The following is a 19,598-nucleotide window of genomic DNA, read 5'->3' as shown; positions in this document are numbered from 1 at the left end:
AGTCCCTTGAGGCTGGATACCATCTTATCCTGTTAAGTAGCTATAGTCATTTCTGCCCTAAGGCTACCGGGGTACAGTGGAGACAAATTTAGAGTGAGCTGTATAACCTCAAGGGTGAAGAGAACAGTGAGTTTTTCACTGAACCTGGCAGAACTTGGAATAGCTTAAGACACCCTATATGGTTCCAGAAGGCAGTTCTTCTCCAGACCTTGCTTTATTTATCCTCATCTTCTATCAGCTTGTCCACCAGAAGCATGAAAGTGAAGATGCCAGGCTGCGTCTGCTCCAGGCACATCCACGACCATTCTGTCCTGACCTCAGTTACCACTGGGGGTTTTCAGTTCCTGCTCCGACCTCTACCCTCTCACTCTAGACTCCAGCACCCCTGGAGGTTCTTCTGGACCTTTGTCATGAGAAGAGGGTGGTGGGTTCCATACACATCCTGGGCCATCAGCACCACCTCTCCATCCCAAGCTTGGCAGGCATGGTCTTCTGCCAATCCTCTGTCGCTTTCTATCCTGTTAAACAACAAACTTTATGTCATATTTAAGGTCAAAACATACATGCATGTATTGGTTTTTAGGGATTGAAAAACACAGAACCTTGTTTAAAAATGCCCAAATTTGGACCTTGAATTTGAACAGATTACACTGGACACAAATCTCCAGTTAGGAATGGAGATTCTTCTTATATGTACCCTAAAAAATATGTTTTCTGTTACTAAAACCTTGCAGATATAGGCTTGTGTATCAGTCCTTGAATAGTCAGTGTTTCACCTGGTCAGAAAAGGGTCCTTGAAATGCATGTAAACATGTATATAATGTGTAAAATAATGAACTGTCTCTACACAGATCTACAGGAGATTTTATATATACACATATTTATATGTTTGATTTTTGTATATGTTTATGATTCAGAATTAGAGCAAATTATGCTCAAGTTGGTGTGCTTGAGTAGAGCTAATTTAAATATAAATCAGCTGTAAAAATTAGTCACTTCATTCCAGTTGGCTTCCTCATTATTTCTAAGACTTTCCTGGAATGTCTTCTCCTTTTCCAAGAGCCTTGGCTCTAGTCTTGCCTCTTCCTGGAAGCCTTCCCTGACTGCCACCAGCCATTTGAGCTCAGACATTAATAAAACACAAAAGTGATTTGCAGGCACTGAGTCTGCGTCTCTGCAGTGGGATGAGCCATGCAGGAACTGACCCTCCACATCCCTGCCCTGTTCCCAGGGCTCTGCCTTATCTCATTTTAAGTGAGAACAAGATTTTTTTCCAGTTTAGTCTTTATTAGTTGAGGACCTGGGAAATGTGGTTGGCTATGAAATCCTTCTTTAAAACTGCTATTTTCTGCACTACTGCTCATCTATTCTAGGTTTCCCATATAGGGAAATGCTTACCTACTGCCTGACAAAGACAAGTAAAGCCAGAGTTAGCAATTTTTGACCAATACTTTGCATATATAACATTTTGTTTTGCCCTGGAGTATGGAAAATCTGTGGATTTTTATCAGAAGTTTTAAAAGCTTATTTCATCAAGCTAACCTCTCTACTCCAGATTATTGTTATAAATGCTACTCCACTAATGCACATTTACAAATGTTGTACAAGTTCTGAATGTATTTCTTTTTCCAGATGAAGGATTATCATTAGAATCAAGAGAAACATTAAAGTCTCCTCAAATCTGGTTACTGAGAACAGTAATGGGTTTAATAGGGAAATCTATCTGTCTTTTCTTGTAGGTTGTACCACTAATTGGTTTAACTCATCTTCCTCCCAGTTTAATGTATTTTAAGTTCTTTCAAAGATTGCTTTTTAAGAAGGACTTTATTAGCAAGCTCCTGAATAATGGAGCCCTAATTCCTTTGCTCATGCTTGTTTTTACACAAAATGATGCATCCTCTAAGGATAAGAGAAACATGCATATATATCGATGTTTTAGGCACTGAAAAGTAAAAACTGGAATTACATGTAATAATGCAATTTAATTTGAGCAGGCACAACCTCGCTCAATTCTTTGAGATGATCTCCAATAAGAAATGGGAATTCACCTTGTGTATGCTTTTAAAATCTCCTCAGAATGGGAGAAAATAATAGCAAACAAATCAACTGACAAAGAATTAACCTCAAAAATATACAAGCAACTCCTGCAGCTCAGTTTCAGAAAAATAAATGACCCAACCAAAAAATGGGCCAAAGAACTAAACACTTCTCCAAAGAAGACATACAGATGACTAACAAACACATGAAAGGACGCTCAACATCACTCATTATCAGAGAAGTGCAGATCAAAACCACATTGAGGTATCATCTCATGCCGGTCAGAATGGCTGCTATCAAAAAGTCTACAAACAATAAGTGCTGGAGAGGGTGTGGAGAAAAGGGAAAACTCTTACACTGTTGGTGGGAATGCAAACTAGTACAACTACTATGGAGAACAGTGTGGAGATTCCTTAAAAAACTGGAAATAGAACTGCCATATGACCCAGTAATCCCACTGCTTGGCATACACACCGAGGAAACCAGAATTGAAAGAGACACATGTACCCCAGTGTTCATCAAAGCACTGTTTACAATAGCCAGGACATGGAAGCAACCTAGATGTCCATTGGCAGATGAATAGATAAGAAAGCTGTGGTACATATACACAATGGAATATTACTCAACTATTAAAAAGAATGCATTTGAATTAGTTCTAATGAGGTGGATGAAACTGGAGCCTATTATACAGAGTGAAGTAAGTCAGAAAGAAAAACACCAATACAGTATATTAACACATATGTATGGAATTTAGAAAGATGGTAACAATGGCCTTATATGTGAGACAGCAAAAGAGACATAGATGTAAAGAACAGACTTTTGGACTCTGTGGGAAAGGTGAGGGTGGGATGATTTGAGAGAGTAGCATTGAAACATGTATATTACCACATGTGAAATAGATTGCCAGTCCAGGTTTGATGCATGAGACAGGGTGCTCAGGGCTGGTGCACTGGGATGACCCTGAGGGATAGGATGGGAAGGGAGCCAGGAGAGGAGTTCAGGATAGGGAACACATGTACACCCATGGCTAATTCATGTCAGTGTATGGCAGAAACCACTACAATACTGTACAGTAATTAGCCTCCAATTAAATTAATTTTAAAAAATAAAATAAATCCCTGCAAGAAGCCCCAGTTTTTTTCTTTTTAAAAATTTTTATTGGAATATAGTTGGTTTACAATGAGGTATAACTGATTCACTTTGCTATCTGTCCAGTTTTATTTTCTGTCATTAAAACCGCTATGGCTGGCAGCATATCTCTTAGATCTCAAGGGTAAGTGCAACCAGCCCCTGACGTTCCTCAGAAGAGAGGATACTTGTGGTTGCCTGCTGGCTTCTGAAAGCTTCATCTTCACAGTAACTCCCTACCATAACCCCATGGGGTTGAGACTGTTAATATCACCATTTTACAGATGAAAGACCTGAGGCTTGGAGAAGAGCAGGGATATGTGAAAAGCAGCCACTTGTAAACTGAGAGCTGGTGTTCAAACTCAGGGCTGATAGAGCCAGAAGTTTGAACTTAAAAAAAAATTTTTTTTAATTCATTGAAGTACATTTGATTTACAGGGGTTGTGTTAATTTCTTCTGTATAGCAGAGTAACTCAATCATATCAATATATATTCATATTCTTTTATATATATTATACTTAATATATTAATTATATTAATATATTGTTTTTCATATTCTTTTCCATTATATTGTCATAGTATATTGTAACAGTATATTGAATATAGTTCTCTGTGTTATACAATAGGACCTTGTTGTTTATCCATCCTATATATAATAATTACTTGCATCTGCTAAACTCCCAGTCCTTCCCACCTGTACCCTCTCTCCCCTTGGCAACTGCAAGTCTGTTCTATGTATCTGTGCATCTGTTTTTGTTTTGTAGATGTGTTGATTTGTGCCATATTTTCCCACGTATTTCCTTGTCTTTCTCTTTCTGACTTCACTTAGTATGATACTCTCTAGGTCCATCCATGTTGCTGCAAATGGCATTACATTCTTTTGATGGCCGAATAATATTCCTTTATGTATTTATATGTTGTTCAGTCGCTAAGTCGTATCTGATTCTTTGCAACCCCATGGACTGCAGCACACCAGGATTCCATGTCCTACACTATCTCCTAGAGTTCGTTCAAATTCATGTGTTTCTCTGTCTCTCTCTCTTTATATATATACGTATACACACACACATATAGATGAACATATATATGTGTCTATGTATATCACATCTTTATGCATTCATCTATTGATAGACATTTAGGTTGTTTTCTTGTCTTGACTATTGTAAACAATGCTACAGTGAACATAGAGGTACATGTATCTTTCAAATTATAGTTTTGTCTGGATATATGCCCAGAACTAGGATTGCTACATCATATGATGGTTCTGTTTTTAGTTTTTTAAGGAACCTCCATATGGTGGCTCAGTGGTGAAAAATCCACCTGCCAATGCAGGAGACACAGATTTGATTACTGGGTTGGGAAGATTCTCTGGACAGGGAAATGGCAACCCACTCCAGAATTCTTGCCTGGGAAGTCCCATGGATAGAGGAGCCTGGTGGGCTACAGTCCATGGGGTCACAAAAAGAGTCAAGATACAACAGTAACGCAACAACAGCAGCAACAACAAAGAACCTCCATAGTGTTCTCCAGAGTGGCTGCACCAATTTACATTCCCACCAGTAGTGTGGGAGGGTTCCCTTTTCTGCCCACTCTCTCCAGCACTTGTTATTTGTTGGCTTTTTAATGGTGGCCATTCTGACTGGTACCTCCACACTGTAGTTTCGATTTGCATTTCGCTAATAATTAGTGATGCTGAGAATCTTTTCATGTGCCTGTTGATCATCTGTATTAGAATCTTGAACTCTTAATGAGGCGCTATACTCCTGTTTGTATTCAGGGTCGGGAGTGTGGTTCTGACCTTTGTTTCAGGTGTGTGGTCTTTAACTTGGGGAAGAGTGTCTCTCTTGCATATGGGGCCAGAGTGCCCCCGGGTGCAGGCATCTGGGGTGTGAGTAGGCCAAGTGAATGTCGAATCAGGGGACTTGGGTTTGTAGACCTTGGAGATGTTGCCTAACCTCTGAGAAACAGCAGAGAGGAATCTTGTCTTACTAGCTGGCTTCAGGGATCGTTTCATGTGAAAATACCATGCTCATGATCTGGAGTCCCATCCTTTTACATTTGGTGGATCCACAGACACAAATAATCTCAGAGCCAGTGGTTTCAAAGTGCTGAACACTTAAATCTGTTCTAGCCTAATCCTCCCATAAAGCTGCAAACTTTTCCTGTCATCACCTCCATTCTGCACATGAGGAAACTGACCATTGGGAAAGCCCCTGTCCAGTCTCAGCTAGGATGGCATCTGAGCCCAGTGCTGTCATCCTCCAGAGCTGAGTTACTCTCTCCTGCCTCCCCAGGATTCTTTTAAAGCAGAATGACTGGTTATTGTTCCTAAAACCATACTAAGCAGAATCAACCCTCACCTATTTCAGTCCTAGTTGATCAGCACCCCAAAACTGTAGCCCAAGGAGCAATTGTAACTCTTCCCTCCTGTCTTTCGAGTTCCCTGGAGTGCAGCACCCCCTCTTCTGTGCTCCTTGCACACTCCCCCTGCCAGCACTGGTGCACTTGCTGCTGGCTGGAGGGAACCAGCAGCACGAGGGACCCAGTCCCTACTGGGGAGGAGAAGACTACGTGTAACTGAAGGCTCCCAGCAGCATGAGGATGGCAGGGTAGAAAGAGGAGGCTGGTAACAATAACCCGGTGTACGAGACAGCAAAAGAGACACTGATGTATAGAACAGTCTTATGGACTCTGTGGGAGAGGGAGAGGGTGGGAAGATGTGGGAGAATGGCAATGAAACATGTAAAATATCATGTAGGAAACGAGTTGCCAGTCCAGTTTCGATGCATGATGCTGGATGCTTGGGGCTGGTGCACTGGGACGACCCAGAGGGATGGTATGGGGAGGGAGGAGGGAGGAGGGTTCGGGATGGGGAACACATGTATACCTGTGGCGGATTCATTTTGATATTTGGCAAAACTAATACAATTATGTAAAGTTTAAAAATAAAATAAAATTGGAAGAATAAAAAAAAAAAAAAAAAAATCACATAGTAGAGATAAGTTATTATCTTAATGCATATTTGTCTAAAGATTCAATAACAAATTTATCACTTTTCACATATAGAAGTTTTGATTAAGAAACAACAATAAAACGAAATATGTGCATGGAAAAAAAAAAAAAAAGAAAGAGGAGGCTGGACCCTAGGCAACGCGGTTCAGGAAGGCATCCTTGTGTCGATCCAGCTCAGCATCTAATTCTGCCCTGAAGAAGGCCTTTTAGAGAAGACGCTAATTGCAAACACTCGGAGTGCATCGATCCACTGCTACTCTGATTAAGTAATTATGCACAAACAGCACCTAGGAGGGCTGAAGGAGATTAGTTTGAAAGGGCCGGCAATGGGTCTCCATTTCTGAGAGGCCTGCTGGCCTGCTCCAAAGACAACTCCAGTCCAGCCCAACTCTTTAATTACCCTCCGAAGCACCAAAGTTTAAATTACATTCTGTTTTCATATTAGCTTCTTCCAGCACGCTGAACTAAGCATTGGTAAGGCTAGGGTCGGAGAGGGAGGGTCCTTGAGCAGGAGCATTGGTTTTCTCATTTGGTTCTTTAGTTGCAAGATTTTCTGAGTTTTGAGAGCATACCAGTAATTGGTTCCCTAGCAGAGGTTCACAGATACCCTAAAATTGTTGGGTGTCAGATTTGCCATTTTCAAACGTCCCCAATTGGGTGTTCCAACGTAGCCTTCAGTTAGGATTTGTAACACACAGACATAGACACTTACTGTATCTTTTAGGTATTAACACTGTAGCTCTAAATACAGAATGTCCACAGTCTGTCCCCACCTTTATTTTTCACATCATCTCTTATATATGTTATACCTCAGATTGTTGCCTTACCTTCCTCTTTTCTAATCCTCTAAGAGGGCTTGGTATAAGGAGCATGTCATTCAGTCCCCAAAGTCAACAATCAGCTGAGATCAGCTTGGAATACTGGTCATCAACCTTGGGAGCATTTTTCAAAGGAGCACAGTCTCCCAGCTCCTGTCTCTTCCCTGGACATTATGTATCTTGAAACTTCCTCACTAGCTTTTGGCTTTGTCTGAAGGAAGATAGAGGAGCCAGGGAAGAAGGAGTGAATGGGTGATGGGGGTGGGCAGGACCAGGCTACTGACACTCATTCAGTGAAGAAGCAGTGCTCAGCTCGACTGACCCCTCCACAGGCACATACTCATAGATCAGGGCACCCCTTCCTCTCTCCTGACCCTGCCAGGGCTATATGACCTCATCACCACTTTCTACCCGATGATGTTGGCCACAGTGCCCCTTCTCCCTCCCATCCACTGAGCCATCATGATGTACTTACTCCCAGCTTTGTTTCAACACGGTCTGCATTCAAAGCCCACAGGCTTCATACCCACTTAAAAGCTCCAGGCCTTGTGGAGGGGGAAAGAGCCCAGGTAGAAAAAGCCATCACATTTTCTTCCCAGGGTTGTATACCATCCACAGAGGCTGTGTGCACCTTATTTACATTTGCTTATTGCATTTCGTTCATATTTTCCAAACAGACAGGGCAGGTCTGCTGGGAGAACACCAAATTACCTGGGCCTTCTCTGCCTGAGTGCTGCGCTTTCCTAGGGTAGGGAGCTGTCTGCCTGCACATTTGCAATAACGTAGCAGCCCTCTCCTTTTCTCTAATGAAGCCCCAGTGGCTGCACAGATGATAGATGCTCCTGGGAGCATAATAGGAAGGCAGCAGGCTGGAGTCAGCCCTTCCAAAAGACAACTGTTCTCACAGTAAAGCCTGATGGTGCTCCCTCCATCTTCTGCTGCTCGGCTAGCTGCCTCCCTGCCCCGCTGGCAGAGCTTCCTTTACCTTTGAGGGCCTGAGGTTTCGATTTTTTTCCATGTACAGCGTGGACCAGGTGTATTAATCGCCTCAGTTAGTACTGGCTATTCACAAGCCCAGTCAATCCAGAAAGGTGGTCCAGGACCCAGGGGCAGCCCAGCAAGGAGACAGCTGAGATCCAAATCCTGTCCCTGCCACCTGATGGCGATTTGACTTGGGGAGTTTGTAACCCATGCCACACAGTTTCTTTCAGTACATATATTCTGAATAACGATTATCCTTATGGTAAGTGCTGAGAATGGAGGTGTGTGTGTGGGGGGTGGGAATCAGACGCCCCCCTCCCCTCATGTAGCTTTGCCACCTGGAAGAAGCAGGCAACTATTACAACCCGAATCTCCTGGACTTGTACTGACCCACATACAAAATAAGTGAAGGAGAGATGTCATTCTTTATATTCCAGGCATCTCCTCGGGCTTTTATGAAAAGCATAACAATAATATTCTAACATATTATGCAGACAACTGGGAGATGGGAAGGGGAACATAAATTTATCAAGTCCCCATTGTAAGCCAGTAGCTGTGAGCTAGGTTTTACTGATACTGTCTCATCTTACTGCATGTGGTGATGCTACGAGCTAAGCTTTATTAGACCATCTTGCAGATGGATGGATGGAAGTTTACAGAAGGCAGCAAGAGCACTGTTATGCCCAGTTAATAAGTATGCGTTGGGAGCATTCTTTATGCCAGGAACTGACTGCATTAGGTGCTGGGCTCCAAGAGCTGAGCCTTGGGGCAAGCCAGCCTCGGGGCGTGTTTTATGTTGCTATGATTTAGAAGGGAAGATGGACACTGAGCTGGAAGTTACAGGTGTGCTTTAAAGCAGAGATCTGACAGAAGATAAGCATTAGCAAGACAACGAGAAGAAACGTGCTCCATCAGAACAGTGTGTGCAAAAGACAGCGCAGAGCCTCAAGGCCCAGGAGGAGCAAAGAGAGTTGGAGGCAGAGGCCACTGGGGTCACATTAAGGAGTCTAGGTGGGCTTGTGCAGAGCAGTTGAGGCCCTCTGGAGTAGCTAAGTGGGAAAGTGACTTAATCAAATTTCCCTTTTGGAAAGATCACTTTGGCTGCTGGATGGCAAAGGGAAAGTGGGGAGCAAGACAGGGAGCCTTGACTTGGTGGGAGGTCTCAGTGGTGCCTGGGCTGGCAGCAGAGATAGCAAGAAGCAGGGGACTTTGGTGGGAGTCAGGACAGGCAGTCCTGGGTGTCTGCCCTGTGGTTATGAGTGCTGGGCAGGGCCGCACTCTGATTCTAGGAGGGGGCAGAGATTGGGGGTCAGTCGATCTCAGAGATGCTGCCAACACTAGCCATGCTGGACAGATTGAGATCATGGAAGAAAGAGAGTAACCTGTAGAAATAAGAAGGTAGATATGGAAAGATTGCAGAAGAGGATGTTGGGCAGAGATGAGTAGGAGAATGAAAGCAATTAAAAGTTAGCTAAAGCCAGGGTTGGGAGTGAAAGGGAAGAGAATGGAGCATGGAGGGCAGAGCGCTGGCTGCGCCCACCATTCAGGAAATATGGCAGTGCATGGGGACACGGTCCTGGTCTTCGCGACTTGGCCAGATCCTCTCCCAAGACAGCAGCATCTTCCCCTCTGATGATCGGATGCTGGTGGCCTGAGAACCTTGCTTCTTTCACCAGGAGAGACTACCAGACAGCCCTCTAGAAATCATAAGGGTTGGCTCACCTCTGAGCAGAGTGTGATTTAAATGTGGTTTTATGGTTTTCTCCACACAGAAGTGTCTTTTCCCAAGGAAGGAACCAAGTGTATGGGAGGCACCCGTCAGGGCCCCTATTTCTGGAGCATTAACCCTCCTCTCCTGCCTTTTTCGGGGGCTATAAGAGGCACCTTAAAAGGCAAGCACTTTTCTCCCATAGGAGATGGGCTGCATTGTGGCTAGAATACCGAATCTGAGCAAATAGCTCTCTGTGTGCCATCGTCTCTGAATATTTTATTCCTCTGGGACATATCTGGCCCCAGGCAGACTGTGCCTGATTTGCTCCTTATAAGGACTGTTCGGTTGAGGACACTATGCATGAATAGGGCCCAGTAATTGAATGCCTCCTATCTCCATTCGGCTTCTGATCTCTCTCTACCCAGGCCAGTGCCATCCTGCTTGAGGACTTCTCCCCAAGCGACAGGTTTGCTCCTTCAAGACTCCAGTCCCTGACTTGATCAGCCACCCAAAGCCTGCATACTTTGAGAAGCTGGTGGGAAATTCAGTCTTCTCAAGATATAGATTACCTGCACATCTGTCAGGGTTTAGTTATACATGACTAATTTATCCTGCAGCATGAGATGGGGATTCATTTCCTTTGCAAGTTGACTTGGCAATTTTCTCTGCTCAAAGAACATTTAGAATAGACAGTGTGCATGGCAATCAGGAAAAAATAGATGCTATTAATTTTCCATTTGCAAACTTGAGATTGACTATAGAGCCTATATCGCATTCTCCTTGGAAAAACAGACCACGGCCTCTCCTGTTTAGAGATGTGCAAAGTCCGAAAATTTAGAAAAGAGAGCCTTCTATTCCCCAGAGGCTCTGAAATGGGGCTGTTGTTAGTGGAGGCTTCTCCCAAGGGTTGGTAGTGGTACCTGGCAGAGATGAGCACCACCACTGTCAGCACAAGCTCCTCCTCCTCCTCCTTTCTGTGCACGTGGTTCAATATGGGATGCTGGTCCCCAGCTTGAGTGAGCATGTGATCTCCTTCCTCAACTCATTGCTAAGGAATGAAGGGAAGGGCTGGAGGCACAGACTTACATGTCAGGATATCACGATGGACCTGCGAAAGCTGGAAATCCCAAAGGTGGCTAGCTTCATCCAGGGCTCGTTATACAATGTTCTGCCACAATGGAAATACTGTGTATCTGTGTTGTCCCAGATGGAGTCATTCACTAGCCACATATGACTACTGAGCAACTTGGAATGGGATGGGTGCAAATGAAGAACTAAATTTTAACTTTTATTTCATTTTCATCAATTTAAAGGACAATAGTCACCTGTGGCTCACGGCAATTCTACTGGATAGCAGAGGTATCTGTGTGTGCCAAAACCAGTTTAGCACAGAAGTATGCCGAAGCCAGTTGTGTGTCCAAAGCCAATTGTGTTTAGCTGTCTTTGTCTTTGGGCTTCCCAGGTGGTGCTAGCGGTAAAGAACCTGGCTGCCAGTGCAGGAGACATAAACACACAGGTTCAATCCCTGGGTCGGGAAGATCCCCTGGAGAAGGGCATGGCAAACCACTCCAGTATTCTTGCCTGGGAACCCACAGACAGAGGAGCCTGGCAGTCTACAGTCCATAGTTTTGCAGAGTTGAACGTGACTGAAGCAACTTAGCTAGTATATTTGTCTTACTAGTTTTCTGAATGCTGTGACAGCTGCTCTACACTTACCTATATATCATCAATTTTAAAATAAAAATAATAGTAGAGGTAATAAAAATCATAGCTGGCACATGCTGAGTAATTACTGTATACCAGGTGTTTTCCTCAGTATGCTACATACCTTGTCTATTTCATAGTCACATAATGATACCTTGAGTTTACAGATATGATGAAACGGAGGCGCTGAGGGGTTAAGTGGCTGGTTTGAGTCACCCAGCAAGTCAGTGGTCGAGCTGGGATTCACACCAGGCAGCAACATCCCAGAGCTCAAATACTCCATTGCCTCTCCAGACAGTCCTCAGTGCCACTTCCTGGCTGGTGTTTTCAGATACAATCATGTTCTGGTTGTTGGAAGCCAGGTGTTGTCTTGAGGTCATTAGAGACCTGGGTATAAGCAATGGTCACACATTCCACGCTTTACAGAGTTCAGCTGTGGCTCCTGACTAGAAGGAAGACAGCAGCTAGACATGAGCGCACTCAGGTTGCATAGACTTCACCTGGGTCTGCTCACCACCTCACCTCAAGTGGAGGGCAAGAGAGTCCTTTCCTCCCTGAGGTTTAGGAAGTTGGGCTGTGTTCTCCATTAAGTACCTAACCCCAGGCTCAGGAAAGAGGGGCTCTCCTAAATGCAGTCAGGTAAACAGGAGGAGAGGCTCTGCCTAGTATTGTTGTCTTCTGGAGAGGATTCACCCCTTGGCAGGGCAGATGGGGGCTGATGGGCTCAGCCAAGTGAAGGCTGGATGGGCGTCTGAGTGAGACCCACAGGTCCTTTATCACTGCCCGTGTCCCTTCCAGTGGAGAGCCTGGGTGTTCGCTGGGGTCCCCCTGCATTGACAGATTCGAGCCTTCATCTGCATCTTGCCAGCACCGTGAGACATTCAGAACGCAGCTCTGTGTCATAATGGTGACTTGCTTGGCTTTTAGAATTTGGGAAAAGTGACAGTGGTGGGCTTCACTTTTTCTTTATTGAGACTTTATCTCCTTGGGTCTCTAATTCCTGTCCCTCTCGATGCAAACTGCTAAATGCAGTGCTGGGTGTTCTGCCTCTTGCTAGAGGCCCACTGCCTGGACCCTTTGTCAGGATGCTCAGGACCTAGAATTAGGGTAAAATCAGGCAGCAAGGGAAAGTCAGCTCCCTTCTCTGTGCCACTGTCCCTCCTTTGGGGATTCCTCTCCTCCAGTCTTAGTTCTTGCTGAGACTGTCAGATAGCCTGCACCTACCCATCCAGCATCTGGAGTTTCTTGTTCTCAGAAGGAGTGTTCATTAAATTTTCTCTGTCATACCCTAAAAGATGAGCTGGTTAGTTAAAGATGGGCTGCAGAAAAGGACTCTTTCAGGGACGAGGCATCCATCTGTCCATAAGGGAAATTCAAATCAGTCTGTCCAAAGGCCGGCAAAATATGCCACACTCAGAAACCCACATGTGAGCTGATGCAAAATTGAGAGTTGCTCATACTGGGGTCTTTTGATATCCCAGGCTGCCTTTCCCTAAGAACATTAGCTATCCCTAAGTGTTTATCTCTTGGCATGAGTTCAGTGGAAAATGTGATCTTCTCTGGCAAACTGCAATAGCAAGTTTGATCAGGTTAGCAAAAGGACCCATAACAGCTTTTGGAGGCTGGTACGTGATGCTAAGACCACCCCAGCTTGCTTTCAGAGTGCAGAGGCAGTCCACGTTCAGGTTTGCATAGCGCTGCTTGCCTGGGAGTCTCAGCTCTCACTTTGTCACGCTCTTTACCTGTGAAGGCAACATCTTTGGGGCATTTTCACAGTGGGGTAAGGAGTTACATCCTGGTTGGAGAGAGAGTTCTGTTTGGAGCATTGCTTGTTGAGGGAAGAGAGCCCACAGACTTAATGTTTGTTCCATCTGCTTTTTCTCCAGCTTGCACGGACAAGGAGTTGAGAAACCTTGCTTCCCGACTCAAGGACTGGTTTGGAGCCCTTCATGAGGATGCAAACAGGGTCATCAAGCCCACCAGCTCTGAAACAGCCCAAGGCAGTAAGACACTTTACTCTTGCTAGTTTATTTCATTTTAAACACCACATTTCTTCAGTTACTGATATTGATTGACCACCCTGAGATGCTGTTGTTAAAAGAAACACTAACTTAAATGTACACAGTGACTTGAAACACACTGCAATTTCAGAAATATTAAAATACTGGAGGACAAGGAAATGCCTTAGAATCAAGAAAATACAACCACTTATTTTTTAAATTAATTATTTATTTTACTTTACAATATTGTATTGGTTTTGCCATACATTGACTTGAATCTGCCATGAGTGTACATGTGTTCCCCATCCTGAACCCCCCTCCCACCACTCTCCCCATCCCCTCCCTCTGGGTCATCCCAGTGCACCAGCCCCGAGCGTCCTGTTTCATGCATCAAACCTGGACTGGTGATTCATTTCACATATAATATTTTACATGTTTCAATGCCATTCTCCCATATCATCCCACCCTCACACTCTCCCACAGAGTCCAAAAGACTGTTCAATACATCTGTGTCTCTTTTGCTATCTCGCATATAGGGTTATCATTATCATCTTTCTAAATTCCATATATATGCATTAGTATACTGTATTGGTGTTTTTCTTTCTGACTTACTTCACTGTATAATAGGCTCCAGTTTCATCCACCTCATTAGAACTGATTCAAATGTATTCTTTTTACTGGCTGAGTAATATTCCATTGTGTATATGTACCACAACTTTCTTATCCATTCATCTGCCAATGGACATCTAGGTTGCTTCCATGTCCTGGCTACTATAAACAGTGCTGCGATGAACATTGGGGTACACGTGTCTCTTTCAATTCTGGTTTCCTCAGTGTGTATGCCCAGCAGTGGGATTGCTTGGTCATAAGGCAGTTCTATTTCCAGTTCTTTAAGGAATCTCCACACTGTTCTCCATAGTGGCTGTATTAGTTTGCATTCCCACCAACAGTGTAAGAGGATTCCCTTTTCTCCACATCCTCTCCAGCATTTATTGCTTGTAGACTTTTGGAAGCAGCCATTCTGACTGGTGTGAAATGGTACCTCATTGTGGTTTTGATATGCATTTCTCTGATAATGAGTGATGTTGAGCATCTTTTCATGTGTTTGTTAGCCATCTGTATGTCTTCTTTGGAGAAATGTCTGTTTAATTCTCTGGCCCACTTTTTGATTGGGTCTTTTATTTTTCTGGAATTGAGCTAAAGGAGTTGCTTGTATATTTTTGAGATTAATTCTTTGTCCATTGCTTTGTTTGCTATTATTTTCTCTCATTCTCAAGGGTGTCTTTTCACCTTGCTTATAGTTTCCTTTGTTGTGCAGAAGCTTTTAATTTTAATTAGGTCCCATTTGTTTATTTTTGCTTTTATTTCCATTACTCTGGGAGGTGGGTCATAGAGGATCCTGCTGTGATTTATGTCAGAGAGTGTTTTGCCTATGTTTTCCTCTAGGAGTTTAATAGTTTCTGGTCTTACATTTAGATCTTTAATCCATTTTGAGTTTATTTTTGTGTATGGTGTTAGAAAGTGTTCTAGTTTCATTATTTTACAAGTAGTTGACCAGTTTTCCCAGCACCACTTGTTAAAGAGATTGATTTTTTTTTTCTCCATTGTATATTCCTGCCTCCTTTGTCAAAGATAAGGTGTCCATAGGTGTTTGGATTTATCTCTGGGCTTTCTATTTTGTTCCATTGATCTATATTTCTGTCTTTGTGCCAGTACCATGCTGTCTTGATGACTGTGGCTTTGTAGTAGAGACTGAAGTCAGGCAGGTTGATTCCTCCAGTTTCATTCTTCTTTCTCAGGATTGCTTTGGCTATTCGAGGTTTTTTGTATTTCCATACAAATTGTGAAATTATTTGTTCTAGTCCTCTGAAAAATACTGTTGGTAGCTTGATAGGGATTGCATTGAATTCTATCCCTAGATTGGTTTGGGTAATATACTCATTTTCACTATATTGATTCTTCCAATCCATGAACACGGTATATTTCTCCATCTATTAGTGTCCTCTTTGATTTCTGTCACCAGTGTTTTATAGTTTTCTATATATAGGTCTTTTGTTTCTTTAGGTAGATATATTCCTAAGTATTTTATTCTTTTCATTGCAATGGTGAATTGAATTGTTTCCTTAATTTCTCTTTCTGTTTTCTCATTGTTAGTGCATAGGAATGCAAGGGATTTCTGTGTGTTAATTTTAGATCCTGCAACATTACTATATTCATTGATTAGCTCTAGTAATTTTCTGGTGGAGTCTTTAGGGTTTTCTATGTAAAGGGTCATGTCCTCTGCAGACAGCAAGAGTTTTACTTCTACTTTTCCAATCTGGATTCCTTTTCTTTCTTTTTCTGCTCTGATTGCTGTGGCCAAAACTTCCAAAACTGTGTTGAATAGTAGTGGTGAAAGTGGGCACCCTTGTCTTGTTCCTGACTTAGGGGAAATGCTTTCAATTTTTCACCTTTGAGGATAATGTTTGCTGTGGGTTTGTCATACATAGCTTTTATTATGTTGAGGTATGTTCCTTCTATGCCTGCTTTCTGGAGGGTTTTTATCATAAATGGATGTTGAATTTTGTCAAAGGCTTTCTATGCACCTATTGAGAAAATCATATGGTTTTTATTTTTCAATTTGTTAATGTGGTGTATTACATTTATTGATTTGCAGATATTGAAGAATCCTTGCATCCCTGGGATAAAGCCCACTTGGTCATGGTGTATGATCTTTTTAAATATTGTTGGATTTTGTTTGCTAGAATTTTGTTAAGGATTTTTGCATCTATGTTTATCAGTGATATTGATCTCTAGTTTTCTTTTTTTTGTGGCATCTTTGTCAGGTTTTGATATTAGGGTGATGGTGGCCTCATAGAATGAGTTTGGAAATTTACCTTCCTCTGCAATTTTCTGGAAGAGTTTGAGTAGGATAGGTGTTAATTCTCTAAATTTTGGTAGAATTCAGCTGTGAAGCCATCTGGTCCTGGGCTTTTGTTTGTTGGAAGATTTCTGATTATGTTTCAATTTCCATGCTTGTGATGGGTCTGTTAAGATTTTCTATTTCTTCCTGGTTCAGTTTTAGAAAGTTGTACTTTTCTAAGAATTTGTCCATTTCTTCCACGTTGTCCATTTTATTTGCATATAGTTGCTGATAATAGTCTCTTATGATCCTATTTCTGTGTTATCTGTTTTGATCTCTCCATTTTCATTTCTAATTTTGTTGATTTGATTTTTTCCCTTTGTTTCTTGATGAGTCTGGCTAATGGTTTGTCAGTTTTATTTATCTTCTCAAAGAACCAGCTTTTTTTGGTTTTGTTGATTTTTGCTATGGTCTCTTTTGTTTCTTTTGCCTTGATTTCTGCCCTAATTTTTAAGATTTCTTTCCTTCTACTAACCCTGGGGCTCACAATTTCTTCCTTTTCAAGTTGCTTTAGGTGTAGAGTTAGGTTATTTATTTGACTTTTCTCTTGTTTCTTGAGGTAAGCCTGTACTGCTATGAACCTTCCCCTTAGTACTGCTTTTACAGTGTCCCGTATGTTTTCGGCTGTTGTGTTTTCATTTTCATTCATTTCTGTACATATATAGATTTCATTTTTTATTTCTTCTGTAATTTGTTGGTTATTTAGCAGCGTGTTGTTCAGCCTCCATATGTTTGGATTTTTAATAGTTTTTCTCCTGTAATTGACATCTAATCTGACTGCATTGTGGTCAGAAAGGATGCTTGGAATGATTTCAGTTTTTTTGAATTTACCAAGGCTAGATTTATGGCCCAGGATGTGATCTATCCTGGAGAAGATTCCATGTGCACTTGAGAAAAAGGTGAAATTCATTGTTTTGGGGTGAAACATCCTATAGATATCAATTAGGTCTAACTGGTCCATTGTATCATTTAAAGTTTGTGTTTCCTTGTTAATTTTCTGTTTAGTTGATCTATCCATAGGTGTGAGTGGGGCATTAAAGTCTCTCACTATTATTGTGTTATTGTTAATTTCCCCTTTCATACTTGTTAGCATTTGTCTTACATATTGTGGTGCTCCTATGTTGGGTGCATATATACTTATGATTGTTATATCTTCTTCTTGGATTGATCTGTTGATCATTATGTAGTGTCCATCTTTGTCTCTTTCATAGCCTTTGTTTTAAAGTCTATTTTATCTGATATGAGTATTGCTACTCCTGCTTTCTTTTGGTCTCTATTTGCATGGAATATCTTTTTCCAGGCCTTCACTTTCAGTCTGTATGTGTCCCTTGTTTCAAGGTGGACAACATATATAAGGGTCTTGTTTAATTTTTTTAAGTTGGGTTGCAAAGTTATCTAGTATTTAATACTGATTTTTAGGAAATACATTTAAGTACATATTAATATACAAAAATAACAAACTATCATGTATAAAATAGATAGGCAATAATATACAACACAGGGATTTATAGCCATTTTTTGGTAATAATCTAGAATGGAGTATAATCTGCAAAAACACTATGCTGTACACATGAAACTAACACAATATTGTAAATCACCTACACTTCAATTAAAAGAAGTATAAGTCTTCAATTAAAAGACCATCCCCAAAAAAAGAAATGCAAAAGACAAAATGGTTGTCTGAGGAGGCCTTACACATAGCTAAGAAGAGAAGCAAAAGGCAAAGGAGAAAAGGAAAGATATACCCATCTGAATGCAGAGTTCCAAAGGATAGCAAGGACAGATAAGAAAGCCTTTCTAGTGACCAGTGCAAAGAAATAGAGGAAAACAATAGAATGAGAAAGACTAGAGATCTCTTCAAGAAAATTAGAGATACCTAGGGAATATTTCATGCAAACATGGGCACAATAAAGGACAGAAATGGCATGGACCTAACAGAAGCAGAAGATATTAAGAAGAGGTGGCAAGAATACATAAAAGAACTATACAAAAAAGATCTTCATGACCCAGATAACCACGATGGTGTGATCACTCACCTAGAGCCAGACAACCTGGAATGCAAAGTTAAGTGGGCCTTAGGAAGCATCACTATGAACAAAGGTAGTGGAGGTGGTGGAATTCCAGTGGAGCTATTTCAAATCTTAAAAGATGATGCTGTGAAAGTGCTGCACTCAATATGCCAGCAAATTTGGAAACTCAACAGTGGCTGCAGGACTGGAAAAGGTAAGTTTTCATTCCAATCCCAAAGAAAGGCAATGCCAAAGAATGCTCAAACTACCACACAATTGCACTCATCTCACATGCTAGCAAAGTAATGTTCAAAATTCTCCAAGCCAGGCTTCAAAAGTATGTGAACCATGAGCTTCCAGATGTTCAAGCTGGATTTAGAAAAGGCAGAGGAACCAGAGATCAAATTGCCAACATCTGTCGGATCACTGAAAAAGCAAGAGAGTTCCAGAAAAACATCTACTTTTGCTTTGTTGACTATGCCAAATCCTTTGACTATGTGGATGAAAACAAACTGTGGAAAATTCTTCAAGAGATGGGAATACCAGACCACCTGACCTGCCTCTTGAGAAATCTGTATGCAGGTCAAGAAGCAACAGTTAGAACTGGACGTGGAACAACAGACTGGTTCCAAATTGGGAAGGGAGTATCTCAAGGCTGTATATTGTCACCCTGCTTATTTAACTTATATGCAGAGTATATTAAGCAAAATGCCAGGCTGGATGAAGCACAAGCTGGAATAAAGACTGCCAGAAAAAAATACCAATAACCTCAGATATGCAGATGACACCACCCTTATGGCAGAAAGTGAAGAAGAACTAAAGAGCCTCTTGATGAAAGTGAAAGAGGAGAGTGAAAAAGTTGGGTTAAAACTCAACCTTCAGAAAACTAACATCTTGGCATCCAGCCCCATCACTTCTTGGCAAATAGATAGGGAAACAATGGAAACAGTGAGAGACTTTATTTTGGGGGGATCCAAAATCACTGCAGATGGTGACTGCAGCCATGAAATTCAAAGATATTTGCTCCTTGGGAGAAAAGCTATGACGAACCTAGACAGCATATTAAAAAGCAGAGACATTACATTGCCTACAAATGTCCATCTAGTCAAAGCTATGTTTTTTCAAGTAGTCTTCTATAGATGTGAGAGTTGGACTATAAAAAGAAAGCTGAGCCATGAAGAACTGATGCTTTTGAACTTTGGCGTTGGAGATGACTCTTGAGAGTCTCTTCGACTGCAAGGAGATCCAACCAGTCAATCCTAAAGGAAATCAGTCCTGAATATTCATTGGAAGGAC

The 19,598-nt window shown here is 41.9% G+C and overlaps 1 protein-coding gene across 2 annotated transcripts in view; it reads left to right on the top strand.

Annotated features, from left to right (window-relative positions):
- SPOCK1 (SPARC (osteonectin), cwcv and kazal like domains proteoglycan 1) overlaps positions 1-19,598 on the top strand; it is a 584,625-nt gene that overhangs the window by 533,836 nt on the left and 31,191 nt on the right. For both annotated transcript variants that reach the window (XM_061423580.1, XM_061423579.1), the window contains one exon: positions 13,278-13,394. In XM_061423580.1, the coding sequence (XP_061279564.1) occupies positions 13,278-13,394 (117 nt within the window). The remainder of the gene's footprint in view (positions 1-13,277; positions 13,395-19,598) is intronic.

Source organism: Bos javanicus, chromosome 7 (assembly GCF_032452875.1).
Source record: "Bos javanicus breed banteng chromosome 7, ARS-OSU_banteng_1.0, whole genome shotgun sequence".
NCBI classification, from domain to species: domain Eukaryota; kingdom Metazoa; phylum Chordata; class Mammalia; order Artiodactyla; family Bovidae; genus Bos; species Bos javanicus.
The sequence above is the reverse complement of the archived record's forward strand: the minus strand, read 5'-3'. Positions and strand labels throughout refer to the sequence as shown.